Source organism: Sminthopsis crassicaudata, chromosome 3, assembly GCF_048593235.1.
Source record: "Sminthopsis crassicaudata isolate SCR6 chromosome 3, ASM4859323v1, whole genome shotgun sequence".
NCBI classification, from domain to species: domain Eukaryota; kingdom Metazoa; phylum Chordata; class Mammalia; order Dasyuromorphia; family Dasyuridae; genus Sminthopsis; species Sminthopsis crassicaudata.
In genome coordinates, this window is record NC_133619.1 from 634,770,436 (window position 1) to 634,790,654 (window position 20,219).

The 20,219-nt window shown below is 50.1% G+C and overlaps 1 protein-coding gene across 1 annotated transcript in view; it reads right to left on the reverse strand.

Annotated features, from left to right (window-relative positions):
- Positions 1–1,940: 1,940 nt before the first annotated feature.
- LOC141564275 (ATPase family AAA domain-containing protein 3) overlaps positions 1,941–20,219 on the reverse strand; it is a 59,495-nt gene continuing 41,216 nt past the window's right edge. Inside the window, exons 14-16 of the mRNA XM_074306579.1 lie at positions 18,996–19,163; positions 17,624–17,732; positions 1,941–2,580 (exon numbers count right to left, since the gene is read on the reverse strand). Of these exons, the coding sequence (XP_074162680.1) occupies positions 2,413–2,580; positions 17,624–17,732; positions 18,996–19,163 (445 nt within the window). The 3' untranslated portion in view covers positions 1,941–2,412. The remainder of the gene's footprint in view (positions 2,581–17,623; positions 17,733–18,995; positions 19,164–20,219) is intronic.

Here is a 20,219-nt window from a genome sequence, read left to right on the forward strand (position 1 = left end):
GCCCGACAGGATTCAGTGCTTTTAGTAAAGGGGGCAGCCATCTGGTGTGGCGGAAAAGGTCTCGTCCAGAAGGAGCACGGGACGGGAAGACGACATCAATGTCAGGGCTCAGCCTCCGGTTCAAAGGCCAGGAAGGGCACAAAATGGACGGGGGACAGGGCTGGGCAGCGGGGGCAGGGATGCATGTGTGCCCAGACCGATGCACCAGCTCCCGCTGACTTAGGCTGCACTGACTGCTGGGCTTGCCATAAGATCTCATTCCATGTAATCCCTACATTACAGATGAGGAAACAGGCAAACACAAGTGTCTTAGCCAGCTTAGCAGGTTTCAGGGGCTGGATGTGACCTCAGGCCGTCCTGAGAGGCGGCCTGGCGGGAGGTGATGGTCCAGCACCCGCATCCTGGGCCGGTCGGGTCCAGCCAGAGTCCTGAGCGCACTTTAGGAAGGCCCTGGGACACCAGAGGGAAGCTCCCTGGTTAGGGAAGGGCCTCAGGAGCAGTAAATGGGAAGGACTGGGAGTGTTCCTTTCCCGGGGAGAAGACCCAGGAGCAGTAGATCAGGCTTGCAGAGGCTACTTTAAGGAGAAACAGGGAGGACTGGCCCAAAGGCGAATGGACTGCCTCGGGAGGGAGTGAGCTCCCCCCTCCCTGGAGGGTGGCGAGAGGCTGGATGAGCGGCTGCTTTGGCCTGGGACCCTTCTGAAGACCAGGCTGGACTAGCTGAGGGATCCTGCTTTTCCGCCCGCCAAGGGCTCGGCCATCGGCCGCCTGCCTGGACTCGGGAGTTGCCCTTTGGCTTGGCGGCTTCGGGCTTCTCCATGGAGGGTTAGCCCTAGCCAAACATGGGCCCCCAAAAGCCCCCCTGGGGTGGCCTTATGGCAGGGAGCAGGGGCGGCTGACACCCAGTGCCATCTCTGGCCCTCAGCCCATATAGGTTCTATCCTGGGTTTGGGGCAGGTCTGAGGTCCTGCCTGGGCCCAGCAGTAGGTGAGGAGTGGGCACTGCCAGCTTTTGCCAGTGGCCTGGACACAAAGGGAGGGATTTCTAGGTAGGATGAGGTCACCCTTGCCCCCAGATCCTTGCTCCCTCCTGTTGCCCCTTTAGCAGCGTGCTGCCCCTCCCTCGATTCTCAGAGACATCAGTCAGGGGGTATCGGTTGCCCAGATCCCTGTCTGGGAGGGACCAGGCCCAGCAATCTCTTCTGCTGATTTTCAGACGACCTTGGGATGAGCTACTAGGGGAGCTCATACTGGAGGGCACCTTGCTTTCATTTGAACTGAGGGTAGTTAATGGGCACTGCCCTCTCCCCAGGGCAGGGGAATGAGAAAGAGGAAATCCGGGAGGGGGACAGAACCAGAAGCCTCAGTTCTGGGCCTGGCCCATGGCTGCCCAAAGCCCCTTCCTTTCCCTGCAGGAAGTCTGGCTGTGGGGCCCAGTTGGGGCCGCTCACACATCCATAATTTATAGAAGGAAGCTCACGGCAATCCCACAAGCCCCCAGGGTCACTTATTTGGCCCAGGTCCAGAGGTGGCTCCTGGTGGCTGGGATGGCTACCTTCCACTCCATACCTTCCCAAGGAAACCCTCCCTCAGAAGCTCCAGACGAGCGAGCAGCTAGGACAGGAGCCTCTGGGGGCACAAGCAGGGGTCCCTCCATCTTCAAGCACTGAGGGCTACTGATCTCTGGAGTTCAAGGACCAGTTTGCATTTAGCTGGGAGGGGAGGAGGAAACCGCAGGGACAGAGAGGTGGGGGCAGTAGGCAAGGAGGGGAGCTGGGCAGCGGGGTGCCGGGCTTTCAGGCCCGCCTAGGGCCTCCTCTTCAGCGATCCTGACCTGCCGCAGGAGGCCCAAAGGGGCACGTATGGAACCAGGACTTCCTACAGCAGCTCATGGGCCCTCAACTGAGTAGAATAAAAAAAAGCAGACGGAGGCAGGAGAGCTGAGGTCTAATCTTTTTAATGTGCTGGCGACTGTGGGCCCTCCCAGGCACCATGTCACCCATACAAGGAGAGGGCCATGCCATCTGGATGCCCTTCCTTCCTCCCCAGTTGGGCACATCGAGGCAGAGGAGCAGCCTTGGCTAGATTTGGGGGAGGAAACTGCCTGAGCTGAGGCCCGGAGGTCTTTTCCTTGGTGGAAGGCCCATGGGGCAAGGCGGACACGAGACCGGCTCCAGCTCGGGGCCCTCGGGCTGCTAAGAGGTTTCAGCCTTGGCACTTGAGGGAAAGACCCCGGCCCAAAAATGAGCAGTCGCCCCAGGTAGACCCTTTAATGTGGCTCCTGCCATGACGCGCCTCGAGGGGCTCTCGGGGACTATTTAAAAAGCCTCCCAGGGAAGGGGGAAGGGGCACAGGCTCGGCCCAGGCCCGGCCCGGCGTGATTCGCCTCCGTGGCGCTCTTGGGGCTCCGGCCCTACACCAGGCTCTCCTTGAAGAAAGGGAGGGGCTGGCTCTTGCTGCCTTCCACACCCTCTGTTTTCAACCACTCCATCTTCTGCTGGTGCTGCTGGATGGCATCCTTCACGCGGGCATCAATCATGGCCTCAGTGAGTACACCATCCTCTGAGGCATAAGCCAAGGCCTGGGGGGGAGAGAAGGATGGGGGGCAACGTGATTAGTGCTCTGGCTGCCCCAAGGGCTCCCACAGGGGTCAGATGTCCCCCTGGAAATGGTAGCCACCTCACCCAGCCCCAGGTTCCCAAACTCTTTCAGGCCGTCCCACAAAGCTTGGGGCACATCCAGGCCTTGGCCCAGGACTATCCCACCCTGCTCCAGGGGCTCCCAGCAGGAGTCAGATGCCCCAAACTCTGACTGAAGGGCCCATAGCTAGCAGGTGGGGAGCTTCTCCATTTCATCTGAAGAGATGCCCCCTTATTTAAAGCTCCTGCGCCCCCCAACATGCCATGCTCCTTAGCTCTGACAAAGCAGTGTCGCATGAGGATGACGCACAAGGTGGCCAAGCCAAGTAAAGCAGCAGAGATTGGCACAGAACACCCTGAGTGAGGCACTGAGGAAGCAGGCAGGGCCTGGAGGCAGCTGGGAGTTGGGGTCTGCTAAGCTTAGGGAGGCGGCGGCCCTTAGGTCCTTTCTGGGTGGGTGATACCAGCTGGCAGCTCTCGGGGGCCCCAGCACCGTTTCACCCGTCCCAAGCCCGGCCTAGGGTCACAAGCCAGCCCCACCCCCACAGGGACCGTCTCCTCTGGCTCCTGGGCCACAAGCTTGTCCTCTAAAGGCAGAGGAACAGGAAGAGCCCTGGCTGCTGGCAGCTGGAGCCTTGAGCCAGCACTGGCTAATGAGCTCCATCAGCCCCACAGGGGATACTGTACCTCATGAATATTCATGAGCCCTCATCTCAGTCTCCCCCCCACCCCCCATTCTGCAGAGGAGGCCAGAGTCCAGTCTGGCACCCCTCAGCTCTCAGGCAAGAGGCGCCCCATCTGCACTCCGGATCCCAGCTGCCCAAAGCAGGCGGCCACACCCTGGGGCCTCTGGGCAGCCTCGTCCAAAAGGTAGGCAAGAGAGAGGTTTCCCCAGGGCCTGGGCCCTATATGCCGGGAGCACCCGCAGGCCCTGAGATGCGTCCGGCGTCTGTCCCCTCCCCAGGCCCGCAATGCCCATAAATCCAATTGTGGAAGTCCCAGCAATTCTGGGTAGCTCATGCGCTGCTGGTTTTCTCAATGACCTTCTAAAAATAGAAAGCTCGGGGCCTGAGCTGTCAAGAAAGCAAATGGGGAAGGCGGGCGCCCCCCGCCGGGAGAGGCCCCCCCAATCAGAAGCCGAATCCTGTCCTTCCATGCGGAGATTTCTAACCAATCTCTCACCTGCCTCTGAACGGAAGAATTCCTAAGTGGGCTCTGGGCAATTTGGAAGCAAATTAATTTTTCCTCGCAGGAGGACAGGCCCAGGGCTCCAGGGTGTGGAGGAGAGGGAGAAGGGAGCCAGAGGCTGCCCACCTGTGAGTGGGCACCTCTCGCCAAGAGGTGGAGGGGCCTGCGAGCTCAGGCTGGCAGCGTACCCCAGAAGCCCGGCCACACCGCCGGGACGCCCAGGACTACGGCCTGCAAGGTGCCTCCTCTACGCGTGTCCACATCACTTTCTAAATAAGGAGTCTTCAAGTAGACATAAGGAAACCAATTCTGAGCCGAATCCCGCCCAGTTTCTACAGGGCAGGAAGACAAGGAGACTCCCATTTCAATTCTGCTCGTGCACCTGCAGAAGAGCTGGCTTTCATCTGGAAGAACTGGGGATCGCCGAGGTCCTCCTCAGGACCCGAGTGGGGGTGAGGATGAGACAGAACAATGGGACCCTGCGAGGCTGGACGGGAGCGTCCCCGCCACCAGCTGCATCGAGGTCCCTGCTGTGGAGCCCTCTGTGCCCCCCGACACTGGTTGTGGGCGGAGAGGATAGAAGAACACCAAGCCAGAAGGGGCTCTTTATGCCTTTTCTTTTCTGGGGTTCAGAATAACGAAGTGGGCTGGATTTGGTGCCCGAAAGCTCTCAGTTCATATCCTGTTAATATCTAGGCCACTGTGGACAAGTCACTTCCCCTGCTGGCTGGTAAAATGGAGATAAGCACAGCAGACTGCACAGGGTTATTATGGCACCTAATGTGCCTGGTTCCATTTGGCTGCTGTTCTGCGTACAGCAGTCTTGGGGGAGAAGCGCCGGAAGCTCAGAGCCACCTTGGGAATCTATTCACAGGTGAGGAAGCTGAGGCTCAGGGGAAGGGACTTGTCCAAGGTCACAGGGAGATCAAAGTTTGCCTGTAGTCACAGCAACAGCCTCGAGGGCACAGGCTGGGCGGGCAGAGGGCAAGGCCTCTCGGGGCTGGGCCAGAAGCTGCCATGGTGGGTCCAGGTGGGCAGCATGGCCCAGAAGGGAAAGGAGGTGCCCTTTCCTCCCTCCTCCCTGCACAGTCCTCTCCAAAATCACCATTTCCTACAGACCCAAGACAGGACGAGGTGGGAAGGAAGTCTAACGCAGCCGCCTGACATGGAGAATTACAGAGAGAAAAAGCGAAATCTCTTCTGATGAATAACAAGCCAACGCCAGGCCTGATTTTCAGGTTGGGGCAGCCCGATACCTAAAGGTGGGAGCAGCTCCGGCGCAGAAAAATCAGACCCCAAAATGTTGGTGGAAGTCGGACAGGCAGGGAGCTGCCCACAAAGACCTCTCAAGGCCACCCAGCAGGTGCCTGTTGGCTCTATGGCCTCGGGGTCACTGAGGGAAGGGGCCCAATGATAAGCCCCCCCCCCGGCTTGGGGTGTGTGTGGGGTGACCTGCCCAGTATAGACAGTGTAGACCAGTGGTCCTCAAACTTTTTAAATAGGGGGCCAGTTCACTGTCCCTCAGATTATGGGAGGGCCGGACTATAGTAAAAACAAAAGCTCACACTCTGTCTCTGCCCCTCAGCCCATTTGCCATAACCCGGCAGGTCCATCTGGCCCAAGGGCCGTAGTTTGAGAACCCCTGGTGTAGACACTTAGGGAGCCTTCCCTTCCACCCCATGCCCACCTGTCTTTCCAGGTGACCCTGTGCTGCCTGCCCGGAAAGCCGAGCACAGCCGTCGCCCCACCTCCCCAGCCTCACAGAAAGGCCTCCGGTGACCAACTCAGGGCCCCTCAGATGGCAGGACTTGCCTCAACAACTTCTGGCAATCCTAGCTTTTCCACAAGATGGAGCCATATGGAGCTTGCAGTCCACTGCTACCCCCAGATCTTTTTCAGATGAACACTATTTCACCACACTTCCCCCACTTTGGGCTTGGCAAGCAGCTTGTTTTGAATAGTTTTGTGTATCCCTACTAAATTTCATCTCATCGGATTACATTTTTGTTCTAGCCTGTGGGGGCTTTCAGAGTTTGATCTGAGTTACAGAGCACACCCTGGAGAAGATCTCTGGGATTTAATTCCGAGTATCTACTCGCCGACTCAGCACATCCAATTCTGAATACACCCAGGAGTCTCCATTTTCCTCGGCGTTCTGCTCCACAAGACGGCACATCTCTGTGTCTTTTTTCAGACCCCCCAGCACTAACCAGTGTTCAGTATACAGTAGGCACTTCATAAGCACCACAACGTAGAGCCCACACACTCCATACTTGCTGGAAACTGAAGTCAACCGGCCATGGCCACATGTCCTCCCTTTCTGAATCCTGGAACGCTTATCCTTTTCCAATCCTGTCTGAGCTCCCACAACCGCCATGGCAACGCTGCCGGGCCTCTTGGTCCCTAGGACTGTGGACCTTCTGGGCACCAAGGGCAGTTCTCTGACGCTCTCCCTCCCTAGCCCACACTGGCCATTTTGGTCAATGCCCTTTCCTGGTGAACGCTCATTCTCCTTGTCAGAGAAAAGAGAAGTAAAATAATAAAGGATTAAATGAACAGCTCTGCCTTCTCTCTGGTAGTTGCTATTGTCCCATCTACCGTAAGTAGGGCTCTTGTCTCTTGAAAAGCCACAAAGCCCTTTTTGGGTTTTAAATTTCTTGAAAATCTGCTCTCCCCACATGCTTGATGCCCCTAACACTGCCCTCTGTCGAGCACCAAAAACAAACTGCTCCCTCCACCCTAAGTTTCCCATCATTCTCCTTCCTCCTGCAAAGCTCAGAATCAGATCAAAAGGAGCACTTGCCTGATTTTTTCAGCTGCGTGGCTTTTGGGGGAGGGAGAATTCCAGTAGAGAGATGAAGTCCTCATCACTCTCCCTCACACGTCTGTGCCCAATTCTGACCTATTTCTAAAGTCACTGGCGTCTTCCCTCTGTCTAGGCGGTCTGCAGTATCCACTGATCACACACATACACACCTGTACTGGGCGCTCAGGTCTTCATCTAAATGTTTTCTAACGTTTCCCCAAGTCTCTCCTCCCAGGGTCCAACGCCACTCTGTTCCCCTTGCTTCCCCCCCTTCTCCCCCCCCTCCCCGCCAACCCTTTACTTTAGTAATCACAATCCTATAACGGCTCAGTGACACATAGAAGGTCAAATTTGCCTCCTTGAATTAAGCACTTTAATTCACCTTGGTTTTTAAATCATTTAAGATGAGTCAAACTGGAGGCCAGTGGGCAAAACTCCAGGAACCAAGGGAAAATGTAATCAGGAAATGTTAACAACACAAACAAAAATGTAATAGGACATAGATAATATTAATTTGTGGCATTTTAAGTCAATTTGTGGCCTACAGGGATACACTTTGATTAGACATTGAAACCTCTTGTCTAGACATCTGAGGCTATGGGTTTTCTTCTTGGTCTCATTCCCCCCTCCCAACTTTCTCAAGGTTTCACTTTACTATTACTTGTTTTCTCTACATTGTAGCTATACCACTTTTCTCCTCCCCTCCCCCCCCAAAAAAATCACCTTTTCTTTTTTAGCTTAAAACCCCTTGAATTTTTCTTCTTCTTTTTTTTTTTAAGGCATTTGGGGTTAAGTGACTTGCCCAGGGTCACACAGTGTTAAGTGACTGAGGTCACATTTGAACTCAATTCCTCCTGACTTTTTTCCCACTGACCATCTAGCTGCCCCTGTACTCTGTTTTTTTTCCCTTTCATTTTTTGGAACCCCTTGGATTTTTACAGGATGCAAGATATAAAATAAATCCACATAAATCATTAGCATTTCTATACATTACCAATGAAGCCCAGCAAGAGATAGAAAGAGAAATTCCATTTAAAATAGCTGTAGATAATAAAATCAAATATTTGGGAATCTCCCTGCCAAGACAAATCCAGGAACTATATAGAAACACATTCACAAGATACTTCTCATATAAATAAAGTCAGATTTAAACAAATGGAGAAATACGATTACTCATGGCCAGGCCAATATAATAAGAAGTAACATTTCTATCTAAATCAACTAGTTAATTAATTGCCATACCAATCAAACTAGTCAAAAACTATTTTATAGAACTAGAAAAAAAAAATTCATCTTGAGGAACAAATGGTTTAGAATATCAAAGGAATCAGTGGGGGGAGAAAAAAGGGAAGGTAGTTAAGCCATATCAGATCTCAAACTGTATTACACAAAAGCAATTATCAAAACAATTAGAATAGTGGATTGATGAAACAGATTACGAACACAACACATAGCAGTAAGTGACAATAGTAATCTGACATTTGATAAATGCAAAGATCCAAGCTTTTGGGATAAGAATTCACTGACTGGCAAAAGACCCCAGGAAACCTGGAAAGTGGTTTGGCAGAAACCAGGTCTATAAACTAACACCTCATACCATATACAAAGATTAGGTCAAAATAGGGTAAATTATTTAGACATAAAAGATGATATATTCAAATTAGGGAAGCATGAAATAATTTACCTGTTAGATCTATGGACAGGAGAAGAACTTTTCACCAAACAAGTAGAGAGCATTACAGGATATAAAGTGGATAATTTTGATTACATTAAATTAACAAGTTTTTGTACCAACAAAACCAAGGTTAGAAGGAAAGCAGAAATTGGGAACAATTTTTACAGCCAGTTTCTTCCATCAAGATCACATTTCTTAAATATAGAGAGAACTGAATCAAATTTACAAATCATTCTCCAATTGATAAATAGTCAAAGAACATGAAAGAGCAGAAGAAATCAAAGCCATTTATAATCATATGAAAAAATGTTTAAATCACTATTGATGAAAGAACTGGAAACTGGGGATGCCTATGAATTGTCAATAACAAGTTATGGTATAGGATTGTGATCCAATACTATCGTGCCATAAGAAATGACGAGTAGGATGCTTTCAGAAAAACCTGGAAACTTACACGAACTGATGTTGAGTGAACTAAATCGAATCAGAACTTCGTACATCGTAATAGCAATACCGTTTAATGTTCAACTGTGAATGACTTTGTTATTGTCAGCAAGACGATGATCCAAGACAGTTTTAAAGGATTCATGATAAAAATTACTTCTCCGTCTAAAGAGCTGATAAGAGTCTGAATATAAATCAAAGCATACTTATTTTACTTTGGTTTTTTATCTGTGTTTTCTTTTACAACATGACTAATATGGAAATGTTTTGCATGGCTGCACCTGTATAATGTATATCATACCGTTTGCCTTCTCAATGATGGAGGGTGAAACGAAGAGAGAGATTTGGAACTCAAAATGTTAAAAAAAACAAATGTTAAATTTTTTCCATATAAATGGAAAAAAAGAGCCAACATTTGGATTTGATTCACAAGGCTCCGGACAATTCTCTTTGTATCAGATCTTGTTAGGTGTACTCCATCTCTGGAAAAGAGAATGTTATTCTTACATCTGAAGCCTTGGTCTGAATCCTATTCTCAGAAACCAGCTCCTTTACTAGTTGATTGCTTTACTAATCTGCTTCTCTCCTGAAGCTCATGCCTTCCATTGGCAAATGAGATGGACATATTTCCTGTGCCCTGAAGGTCTTCAATTACTTGCCCAAGACTTCATTATCTTTAGCAATATTTTCTAGGTTCCCTCTGGCAGTACCCCTTGTGTCTAGTTAAATCATCAGATGGGATCACTAAAAGAGAACTGTTACTGTAGGAAGGTTTCTTAGAAGGTTCACGTACTGAAAGCAAACACTATCCAAAGGGAAGTCATGTAACTGGGGGAGGCTGCTCGTGCTCAGGCCTACCCCCAAATGATGAGAAGCTTCCCGGAGTATGGAAACACAGGGTTGGCTGGAGGGGCACAATAGATCACAGGTGCTTTCTGCAGAGTCTAGAGACCCTTGTCCCCAGGGATGCCAAGTCTAAAGCGTGCATGTGAAATCACCAAAACTAAGGAGAGTGACACTTTTGTAGGAAAGCAAACCTCAAGCCCAGAGAGCAGATCTTGTTCCAGAGGCTTTTCCTTGGAAGAAGCTGAGCATAATTGGTCACCAGAAAGGTTTTATATTTATGACAAAGTTTGTCAGGAGCATCACTGGGGGTTTGTGCGGGACGTACCATTTCCCTCTCCGTGGCAACACACTAAGCTAAATCTTCGATGGAGACAGCAGAACATTATTCTAAATATATCTGCCAGCACATAAATAATTCTCTCTCCTCCCACCTTCTCTGCCATTCCTGCTGTACCCACAGCCGGGCCCTGCTTTTTTGGGAAGCAGAGACATATGCAAGGAACTTGTTCCAGAAGCACCAGGCCTGGCTCTAGATGTAAATACAGCCCCCTTAGAAGACTAGCACACCTGTCCCTCAGGGAGGTTTAGTCAAAATAACTCACTAACTAGCATCAGAGATTTGAAACGTCCCAGTTCAAGCCAATAGGAGACCCCTAATACTGGGGAAACCTACATCCATGGTCATATCAGTGCCATGTTCCTGGGGTTAATGGGGGAGGGGGCTGAAGCTGGAGTGTGACTATTTAGGAAGAGACCCCACAGAAATCCCATCCTTCACACACAAAGATGCTGCTAAGCTGTCTTTCCCTCAGCTACAGCCCAAAGGGTACAGGCTGGGTGAGAAGCGATCGCTGTGGTGAGCAATCCCCATTCCCTCCTTTGAGATGGATCCCAGGCAATGGCATTCCAGCTGGCTGTAGTAAGGATGGGCCAAGGGGAAACAGCTGGCAGGGAATCGGTGTCACAGAATGCCCAAGGGAGAGACCCTGCCTGGGCAATCACTCAGTCCAGTCCCTCTTGTGGAGAAACTGAATTCCAGAGAAGAATGGAAGTTACCACCAAAAGTAACGATACTTAAGCCTTAAACTTAGCCTGATGAAGAATAGGAAACAGTCCTAAGAACCAAGAGGAAAAGGTAAAAGAATGAGGTTATGTAGGTTATGGAACATGTGCACAACAAATCCCTACTCAGGCCCCATAATTGAAAAAATTCATTAAAAACAAAACAAAAATAACAAAACAACCCTCCCCAAAACAAACAAAAAAACCCCACTCCCTGAAACATGTTTAATAGTTACTTTTTCAAAAACCCATTTTATGTATGGGATTGCCTGTCATCTAGGGGAGGGAGCAGAGGGAGGGAGGGGAAAATCTGGAAAAATGAATACAAGGGATATTCACACACATGTATTGTACTTAGACTATATTGTAACACATGTAAAATGTATGGTATTGCCTGTCGTCGGGGGGAGGGAATAGAGGGGGGGGGGTAATTTGGAAAAATGAATACAAGGGATAATATTATAAAATATATATATATAATAAAAAAAAAAAAGAAAAATGAATACAAGGGATAATGTTATAAAAAAATTACTCATGCATATGTACTGTCAAAAAATTATAATTATAAAATTAATAAAAAAAGAGATAAAAAAGATAACTTCACCTAAAAAAACCCAAAAAACCAAAAACAAACAAAAAAAAAACCATTTTAAACTTGTTTTCTGAACTAAAAAATACTTCTAAAAAAAAAAAAAAAAAAAAAAAAACACAAAACAACAACAGCTTTTACACTGGCCAAGTCTCCAATCTCTATCATTTCCCCTAAAATCCTTATCTTTTTTAAGCTCTAAATCAGGCTTTCTTCTGAATTCATCCATCAGATTTCAGATGAACGAATCCATTTGCACAGGAAACCTGCCCAAAGATTGCCACAAAGATGTGCTATCATTGCTTTAAAGCTTTAAGATCTAGTTTAGACATTGTTGTGGGACTTAAATGAAGATAATGAAGAGTCCTGTGCACTTCTGACACACAATAGGTGTTTCATAAATGACTGATCGACAAAAAAATATGACAGCTTCTATTTGTTAATGGATGAATTTCAAAATGTTTGCTGTTTTAGTGGTACCCACTTTGTAACTTTTGGGATGATTGTTTACAGTATTTCACGTTGCCCCATCAAGATCTGAACAGATAGAACTGGAAGGCCCGACTACTGTGGCTAATTTACTAAGTCTATGATGAAAAGTCTAGACCCAAGTTAAGTCTCAATCTGTGTTTTATAGCTTAAAAATCTGAAGTATCTCTGAGAAGGTGGCGCTTATTCAAAGACATTTCACATAGTCCTATGCAACAAACAACAAAGTGTGGAAGAGGCCCACGGGCTCAATTCACTGCACATATAAATCCAGAAGAAATGGCTAAGAGATTCTCCTTCTCAACTTCTGACCAAATGGAAGGACTGAGTTGAGGGCTTGCTTCTGCACCTAAAATGGGAAGAAGGTAAGGAGGAGCGTCCATTCACGGTAGCCAGGGAATAACACAGATGGAAAGCTAGAGAAAATATGGTTCAAGCAAGTGTAGTAAAGGGAAAAAAAAATTTTAAAGGCAGATGTGGTCAAAGTCAGGGCTTAAAATTTGTGAAAGGATGAAATCGATTGACTGCATTATGGCTATTTTTATGAGAATACCAGGAGGTCGGAAACCACGCTAGGCTTCTGTGGTTAAGGCTGAATGGAGATGGGTAGCATGAATCACCTGGCAGGCAACTGGCCCCCAGAGTATTGCAAGGAGAGCAGACCCAGAAGCCGATATCATCTGGCCAAGTGGGCCGAGGTGCTCCACGCGGATCTGACCCCTGCCCATGGCTGAGACTAGCACAGGAAGACACAATGGCTGTCCCACACTGCTTCAATGAGGTTTGCATTTCCACTTGGTTCACCTCCAATAGCTCCCCCAGATGCAGAACTGGAAAGAACCCGTCTCTTAGCAACCAGATTTCCACTCCTCCCCCTTCCCACCCAAAGCTCTTCAGGGTATTTTGCTAAGGACCAGATGACATGTGGGACAGCTCAGGGAGAGGATGGGGGCAGGTAAGGAATGGAGGAAAGATTAGGGAAAAGAGCAGCCCTTTTCCACCTCAGTCAATGGCACCAACTCCCAGATACAAAGGACTCACAACCACTGCTCCGGCCTCCACAAAGGCCAGCAGCCCGGAGGCCCTGAAAAGTGGCCCCTGAAGGTCACAGTGGGGCTCCCAGGGCTTCTCTGAGGAAGGTCATGAGGACCCGGAGGGCGCAGTGAGGGGACTTATAACAGTCTCCAGGAGGCCAGGCTGACCTGGTTAAAGGAAATTACCATGTTCTGAAAATGCTATTTACTCAGGAGAAACAAGCCCTTCCCTATTGCTCCACAAAGCAATTTTCTACAATTTGCAAAAGAAAAGGGCCTCTCTCTCCCCAGCATTTCAACACTGCTTTAATAAGCTTAATTGGAAAGTGAGAGCTCACCCTTCCAACCCTGCAGGCCCCAGCATCTGCTTGCTCAGACTTACAGAGGCAGGATGGAGCGGTGGGCAAGGCTCAGAGGGAGGTCCTTCCAACTTTGCCCTCCCACACCTGCAGGACGAGGTGATGGTCAAAGGGAGGAGGCCAGAACTCCACCTCTCCTTCCTGTCCTCTGCACTGTCACCATTGTTTGCCATAGGACACACGCAACAGCGCCAGGCCCACGCTGGCAGCTAGCATTGACATTTTAAAAATAAAAGGAAGAAACACACCTGGTGGTGTTCTTCAAATAGTGCTCATTCTCCAGTACTTTTCTCTCCTGGGTTTAGGCACAGGACTGTTTTCTAGGGACTGCCTGGTTCCTGGGGAGGGTGCCACAGGGCACACAGGGAGCAGTTGTGGGCCTGCTACCCCTGGTCTCCTTGGATCAAAATGAGAGATGGAAGGGGTAGCAGAGGGCTATTCAGTAATGTCCCAAGGGTCCAGCCTCTGCCCTGCAGCCTCGGTGTCTTTGTTGTTTTGAGTGGGTACATTTCAGATGACTAAGCTGCTGTGCTCAGAAAAGAAGCCACGGGCACATTCCATGAAAAAAGCCCCTCTGCCCAGGCTGGTGTCCCAGGGACTGAGAGCGGCCTTGTGCCCCTGGTTTTGTCAGCCGATCCTCCCCACACAGGCAGCCAGGCGGCATTATGGACAGTGGGCTAAACGAGGGGTCAGAAAACTCGAGTTCAAATTCTGATTCAGACATTGGACATGTCACCTCACCTGCTTCACTGATTCAGAGGGCAATCATGCAGATCAAATGAGGTAAAGTATACCAAGTGCTTTGCACGCCTTCAAGCCCCCTGACCCCGCCGAGGTGTGACAGAGGTGGATGAGCCAGATTCCTCGTTCCCCAGGGGCCCCCTCCCATGCCACCAAGGCCTTGTGCCATCTCTACATATCTCTCCATCAGAACGGCAAATAAGGAGCCAGCATGAGGGGCTGCTGCTCTTCCCTTCTGCTGAAGGTAGAAATCAGAGGAAAACAAGCAGAATATGTGTAGGGAGACCGAAAGCCACCAGCCCCGAGAGAACACAAGTTTTAAGAGGACAGAATGCAAATCCACTAGTGAGTGATGTGCAGACAACCCAGAATGGCAGTTTATGCTCACATCTGTTTTTGACTCAGCTCAAGAGCAAATAGGGTACATCTAAAAAAACAGTTACCAAAATAGGAAACATTAATTGGATATAAAACAGACTTTTTTCTCCTGCAAGCAATAAATGCATTGGCACACAGCACAGCAATCCTGAAGATGACCCAGGCCAGGAGGCCGGCTGCCAGAATGGGGGGCTAAGGACCTTAGACGGGGGCCCACAGTCGGCTGTCACTGACTTGGAACCACTTAAGAGAAAAACCTGAAAACCTCCCAATTTCTGAACTCCCCAATAACTGGCAGAAGAAAAATGCCTAACACAAGACTGCCCAGAGGTCCGGTCCCCCATCTCCTGGCCTGTACCTAGGGGAGAAGTGGTCACCGCACACATTCCTGCGGGTCATCCTTCCCGGGGCCCCGGGACCATCTGGTTTGTCTCCTCTCTCTGCCTGCTATTCCAGGCCCTGATCTCGGCTCCCCGTGGCCCTCCCCAGCACCTTTCCCCTCTGTGCTCTTTGCTTTAAAGAACTCTAACAGACTGCCATCCTCGACACCCCCCATGCTATATTCTCCCACATCCCTTAATTCTTTTTTATTCAAGCCTCCCCCTCCTCCCCCCATGCTTGGAAAACGCCTCCGTCGTCTGTGGAATGAAGGGCTGGGACACCTCTCGTCCCCCTCAGCCTTGATTTTCTGGGTAAGTTTTCTGGGCCAGCAGGGAAGGATCCAGGCAGCCTCAGGAGGAGATGAATCAGCCCCCAGACGCGGCCTTGCACTCGTCAGCGCTCACGTCTGGAGGGCTGGCTCCACACTCCATGAACGCACTGCAGCTGGGCCAGGAAAGGCCCCACTGAGCTTTTCTGGGTACTTTGGAATCAATTCCCAGAAAAGGCATTTACCAAAGCAGTTTCTGCCACCCGGCAACCAGGGTTCTGGATCCTATCAGGAGGACACATGGAGGGGTGGTTCTGCAGCACCTCTTCAAACCAACACGCCATGGGAAATGGTTTCCTTAAAAAACACGGGCTCCCTAATGATGCTGCCCAGTCAAGCCCTGCAGAAATGCCAGGCTAGCAGGGAGCACAGATACCCAACATGCATGGATGCACACACACGGGAGCTCCTTCCAGATAATGTTTGAATGAACCAAGCCCCTCTGAGCCTGGAGTGATGAAGCCAGCCCTCAAAGCATTAATGGTGGTGAGATGAGTCTAGGAAGGGAAGCCGATACAGGTGGTGGCTGTTCCCCACATAACCCAGAAGGTTGGCTGAGGGAAGGCCTTTAAACAGTAAAGTGGGGGATCCTGGGCTGGTTTGAGGGGAGTCCAACTCCAACTGGCACATGGCAGGGCCAGAGCACTACATGGAGGAATTATCCAGTCATCCAAATCCCTGCCTGATGGCCCTGCTGAGACGCTCTCTGAGGGATTGTATTTGCCCATTAAGTGGACCAACTGTATCCAGGCCTTCACACTGGAGGCGCACTAACTCGGGGATCCTGCATGTCACCAGTCCCCCAAATTCCTTTCGCATAGGAAGGGAATCTCCCCACTCACACCCTTCTCCCAAAGGCTGCTCTTGACAAAAGCTTAGCACAGTGGTCCTCAGACTTTTTAAATAGGGGGCCAGTTCACTGTTCCTCAGACTGTTGGAGGGCCGGGCTAGAGTAAAAAGAAAAACTCCCACTCTGTCTCCACTCCTCAGCCTATTTGCCATAACCTGGTGGGCCGCATAAACGTCCTCAGCGGGCCGCATCTGGCCCGCGGGCCGCATCTGGCCCACGGGCCGCAGCTTGGGAAACCCTGGCTTAATAGGTCGGAGGATATTCTAATTATGAAATCAAATCATTAAAGGCGCACAGCCAAGGAAGCGAATGCATTTCCACTTCCCCAAATGAATGGAGAAGCCATGGGTAGAACCTGGGAAGTCAAGACTCTGGAGGTGCACCTGGAAGCACCTCAGAAGCTAGAAGAACCAGGAAACATAGCCAGGGACATGTCAGCAGCAGGGTTAGGGTTAGCTAACTTAGCTTCAGAGGCAAACACAATGCAGCTCCTAGGAATGGTCTCAGATCTCTCTACGAAACACTACAACGAGGCTGGAAAGGCCTTTTCTGGGGCCATCATTGTAGACATCTGCTAAATTAATTGTGAGCCCAAAATGCAGATGTTCATCGATAAACCTCCAAACACAGATAGGAAAGCCATCGTTTGGCATCAGTAAAGCAAGGGCAGGAGAGCAGGGGCCCGAGCTTGGCGGCCAGAGCAGAGGCATCTCCTCTGGGAGGGTTTAGGTTCCCAACCTTGGCCCAGGAAGAACCTCCCACATTAAGCTGGCTAGGTGGCAGGGGAATCCCTTAAAGCTGATGCGCCTCCAAAGAGGGAAGGGGAGAGATTCACCAGGAGGCTTCTCCATCAGGGAGCCCCAGGCCTGGTCTTGGGACGAGAACATCCCATCAGCACATGGATCACCCCAGCTCTTTCTGCCTGGCAGCTCCAACCAAGAACAAGTCTCCCTGGCACCTACTGGTTGAGAGGCAGTGATGAAGTTGGAGTTCATCTCCTTGAGAGCCAACCTAGGGATCAGAGACTCTGCTCCCTAGTCCCGTGTTTAGTCTTAGGAGAAAGTGCCCAAGACAGGAATAAATCCCCTCAGAACCAAAATATCCCTCCCCTGAGCCATGCAGAAGGCTTCCTAGCTCACAGGAAGGTAGCAACCAGGTCTTCTGGCCATGGAAGCATGGATCCATCATGGCTGGCTTCTGGAGTGGGGGCAGGGAGTGATGTCTGTTGGGGCCCTCGCAGGGAGACCTTCTCTAACAGCTTTCTGGTGGGGAGGCTAGTAGGGCTGCCTGAGGCAGGACATGGTAGACTGCTCAAAATCCAGCCAGAGAGAGGCTATTAGGATGGATAAAGAGATGGACAGTCTTCTCAAAATGTCCTTATTTCTTCTGCATACACATACCAAGAAGCAACATCACTAAAAACTGCCTTCCCCCAGTGGTCTAGAGGGATGAGCAGGTGGTCCCCTTGTGCACTCCCTCATCACCACCGTTTAAGGGTGAGGGAAGCTTCTTGGGCTAAGCACACTTTTCTTTCTTTCTTTTTTTTTTTTGTGCTGAGGCAACTGGGGCTAAGTGACTTGCCCAAGGTCACACAGTGTTAAGTGTTTGGGACCAGATGTTACCTAGCTGCCCCTATACTTTGCTTTTTGAAGTGGATGCTGAGACCCTTGAACACATAACAACACATCACACTGGAAAAAATCTCAGCTGAGCTGAGTGTGGCCACTGTGGGGCAACAGTTGGAAGGGTTCCAGAACCAGAGGGTTCTGGAGGAGAATCCAGGGCCTGCCCTTGCCAAGTACCCTCCTCACTCACCTGCCAGGCAATGGCGAGCTGTGAGATCTCTCGGCCCGACATGCCTTCAGTCAGCTTGGCAATTTCTGAGCACTTTTTCCCATAGTCAAACTGGGCCAGCTTCAGACGCCTGAGAAGGAAGGAGAAGTCAGTGTGTGGGGTCTAGGGACCCTCTGGGAAGCAAGTACCACTCAGTATTTCTAAGTGGGTAAATGTGAGCCCTAAACGGACCCACAGACGAGACCGAGGCACATAGGTGCTGGCGACAGAATCTGCATCCAAATCCATGGACAGCAGCAGCAGCATCCTTATCACTGTACAGCCTACTGGACACTTTCTATCATTGGGAGGTTAGATATAAACTGATGATTCCAATGGAACCACAATCTGTCAACAGCATTTATTAAGTGCCTACTATGTGCCAGAAATTCTCCAGTGCCAGACACTGGAGATCCAAAGAAAGCAAAAACATGGGCTGTGCGTCTCTCCACACCCCCCCCCCCCCAAGGAGCTCTCGTTCTGATGGACCAGCTGCTCCTGAGCCCTTCTGGGCAGGATAGCAGTGACTGTGAAAGAAAATGAGCATGACAGGCAGATTCCCAATTCAGGTCAAAGGAAAAAATGGGAACTTGAAATGAAATCACTGCTGTTCACCTAAGGCTATAAACAAACATTCCTGAAAACCAGGACATAAAGGAAGGCTGGTAATATTCCTTAGCAGGAACAAGAACAGGCCGGAACAGGAGGGTCCCCCAGCCTTGAAGTTATCCAGCATCCCCAGAGGTGATTCCCTTCCGGGTGAAGGGCCGGAGCCCATGAAGAGCAGCTCCTTCCAGGAAGGAACAAACACTCAAGCGGTCCAGAGTAAGTGGCCATGGAAAAACTATGGATTTCCGCCCCTGTCTGCTGACAGCCATTCCCACAGCAATGATGAGACTTCCCTCGCAGCTTCTTTCTTGATTTTAAACCCTGTCTGTGAGGGGAGCGCACTGAGCTCACTGGTCCATCCAACGATGTTTATGGGTTTGCACAGATTCACCCGCACAATGTCCCCAGTACAAAATTGGTGCAGTAGAGAAATGTAGCAGTGGAACTGCTAAGTGAAACACCCGCTGCTCAGCCCAGGGAAAGGCCTTAGCAGCTGGCCCAAGGAGCATGTCACACATCGCCACTGACTCCGAAGGACACTCTGAAGGCTGTTCCAGCTTTGGGGCCAACAAACGATTATGCCTGAAAGGTCCAGCGGGACTGGCAGCCGAGGCAGTGAGCGGGTGGGGAGGCTGTGCTCCAGCTCCATTAAGGCCGAGGACATCGGGCTCTTGTGGCCACATAGTGCTTGAGAGACGGAGCCCCCCACCCCCACCCCAATGGCTGAGGAGCCCTGGATACTTACTGCTTCCCTTCCGTGGCTGGCTTCAGAACAAACTTATCAAAGTACATCCTCACCAGGCGCTCCCGTTCTGCAAGTTGAGGCAGGTCAAAGTTGACCATTTCATCTATTCGGTCATTGATGGCCCAGTCAAACTGCTCCGGTTGGTTACTTGCTAAAACCAGCATAAACCTGTGAAGACATGCCAGAGGGGACTGCCATTAGTATCAACACAGGATAAAAATTGTCACGAACTCATAACTAAAAGGTTTAATTCTAATTTTGTGGCATGTTCCAATCTGGGCAGAAATTCCCATTTCCCCCCAAGTCTTTCAAGCTCATTATGTACAGTTTTAAGGAGAGAAAGTTTACTTCCAATTATTCTGCAGAGAACTCAAAGGGAGGCGGTGGTGAATGTGACCACCTTTCCCATCAGCACAGGCAGAGGACTCTGGCTTCCCCTCTTCTCCCACCATGGCTCCCTCCCCGCAGGGACTCTTTCTGCTTGTATATGGAAAGTGTCCTAAGCTCTTGCTCCCTCCCAGTTCACTCTTCCACATGATCGGATGTTACCAATTTAATGAAGCTTTTCTCTCTGGATTAGTCTTTTCACAGTAACTACTGTGATACACTAGAGCTCTTTCACCATCTGTTTAAATTAAGCTTCCAGGAGGAAGAAGATGGATTCTTTGCCTCTGGGGGTCATGTTCTCTACTCTAAGAACCACATGGCCACTTAACTTCTCCCAGACCCACGAACCCAACAGCCAGGACTACTGAGGCCAATTTCTTCAGCAGAACAGAATGTTTCATTCAGGCACTGTAGAAGACGGTCCTGCTTGTTGAAAGCCCAGACTCTGGAAGCACTGACCTTCAAGGGGCCCCAGCCTTTAGCACCCCCATCTCCCTAGGCTTCTGTTGCCAGCCAGGATTGGATTCCCAGAACACCCCTGAGCTGAGTGAGCATAGGCAGGGGACAAACTCCAATCTCCTTGAATCATCTGTTATTCTCCAGGGGTTTCCCCCAAGAACGCTTTTCAGGCATTCTTAAGTTTCCAAAATGTACATCTGGCTTTAGACACCAGAAGAGAAATTAAAACAATCTGGAGTTGTCAGGGCTGTGCAGTTCAATGACTGTGGGACATAATTCTGGAGGCTTCTGGGATGCCTCTGGGGTGAACAGGAACCTCTCCCACTTAAAGCTTTCCCTCCCCCAACACGAGACACTGGACCAAGAAGCCAATGAGAC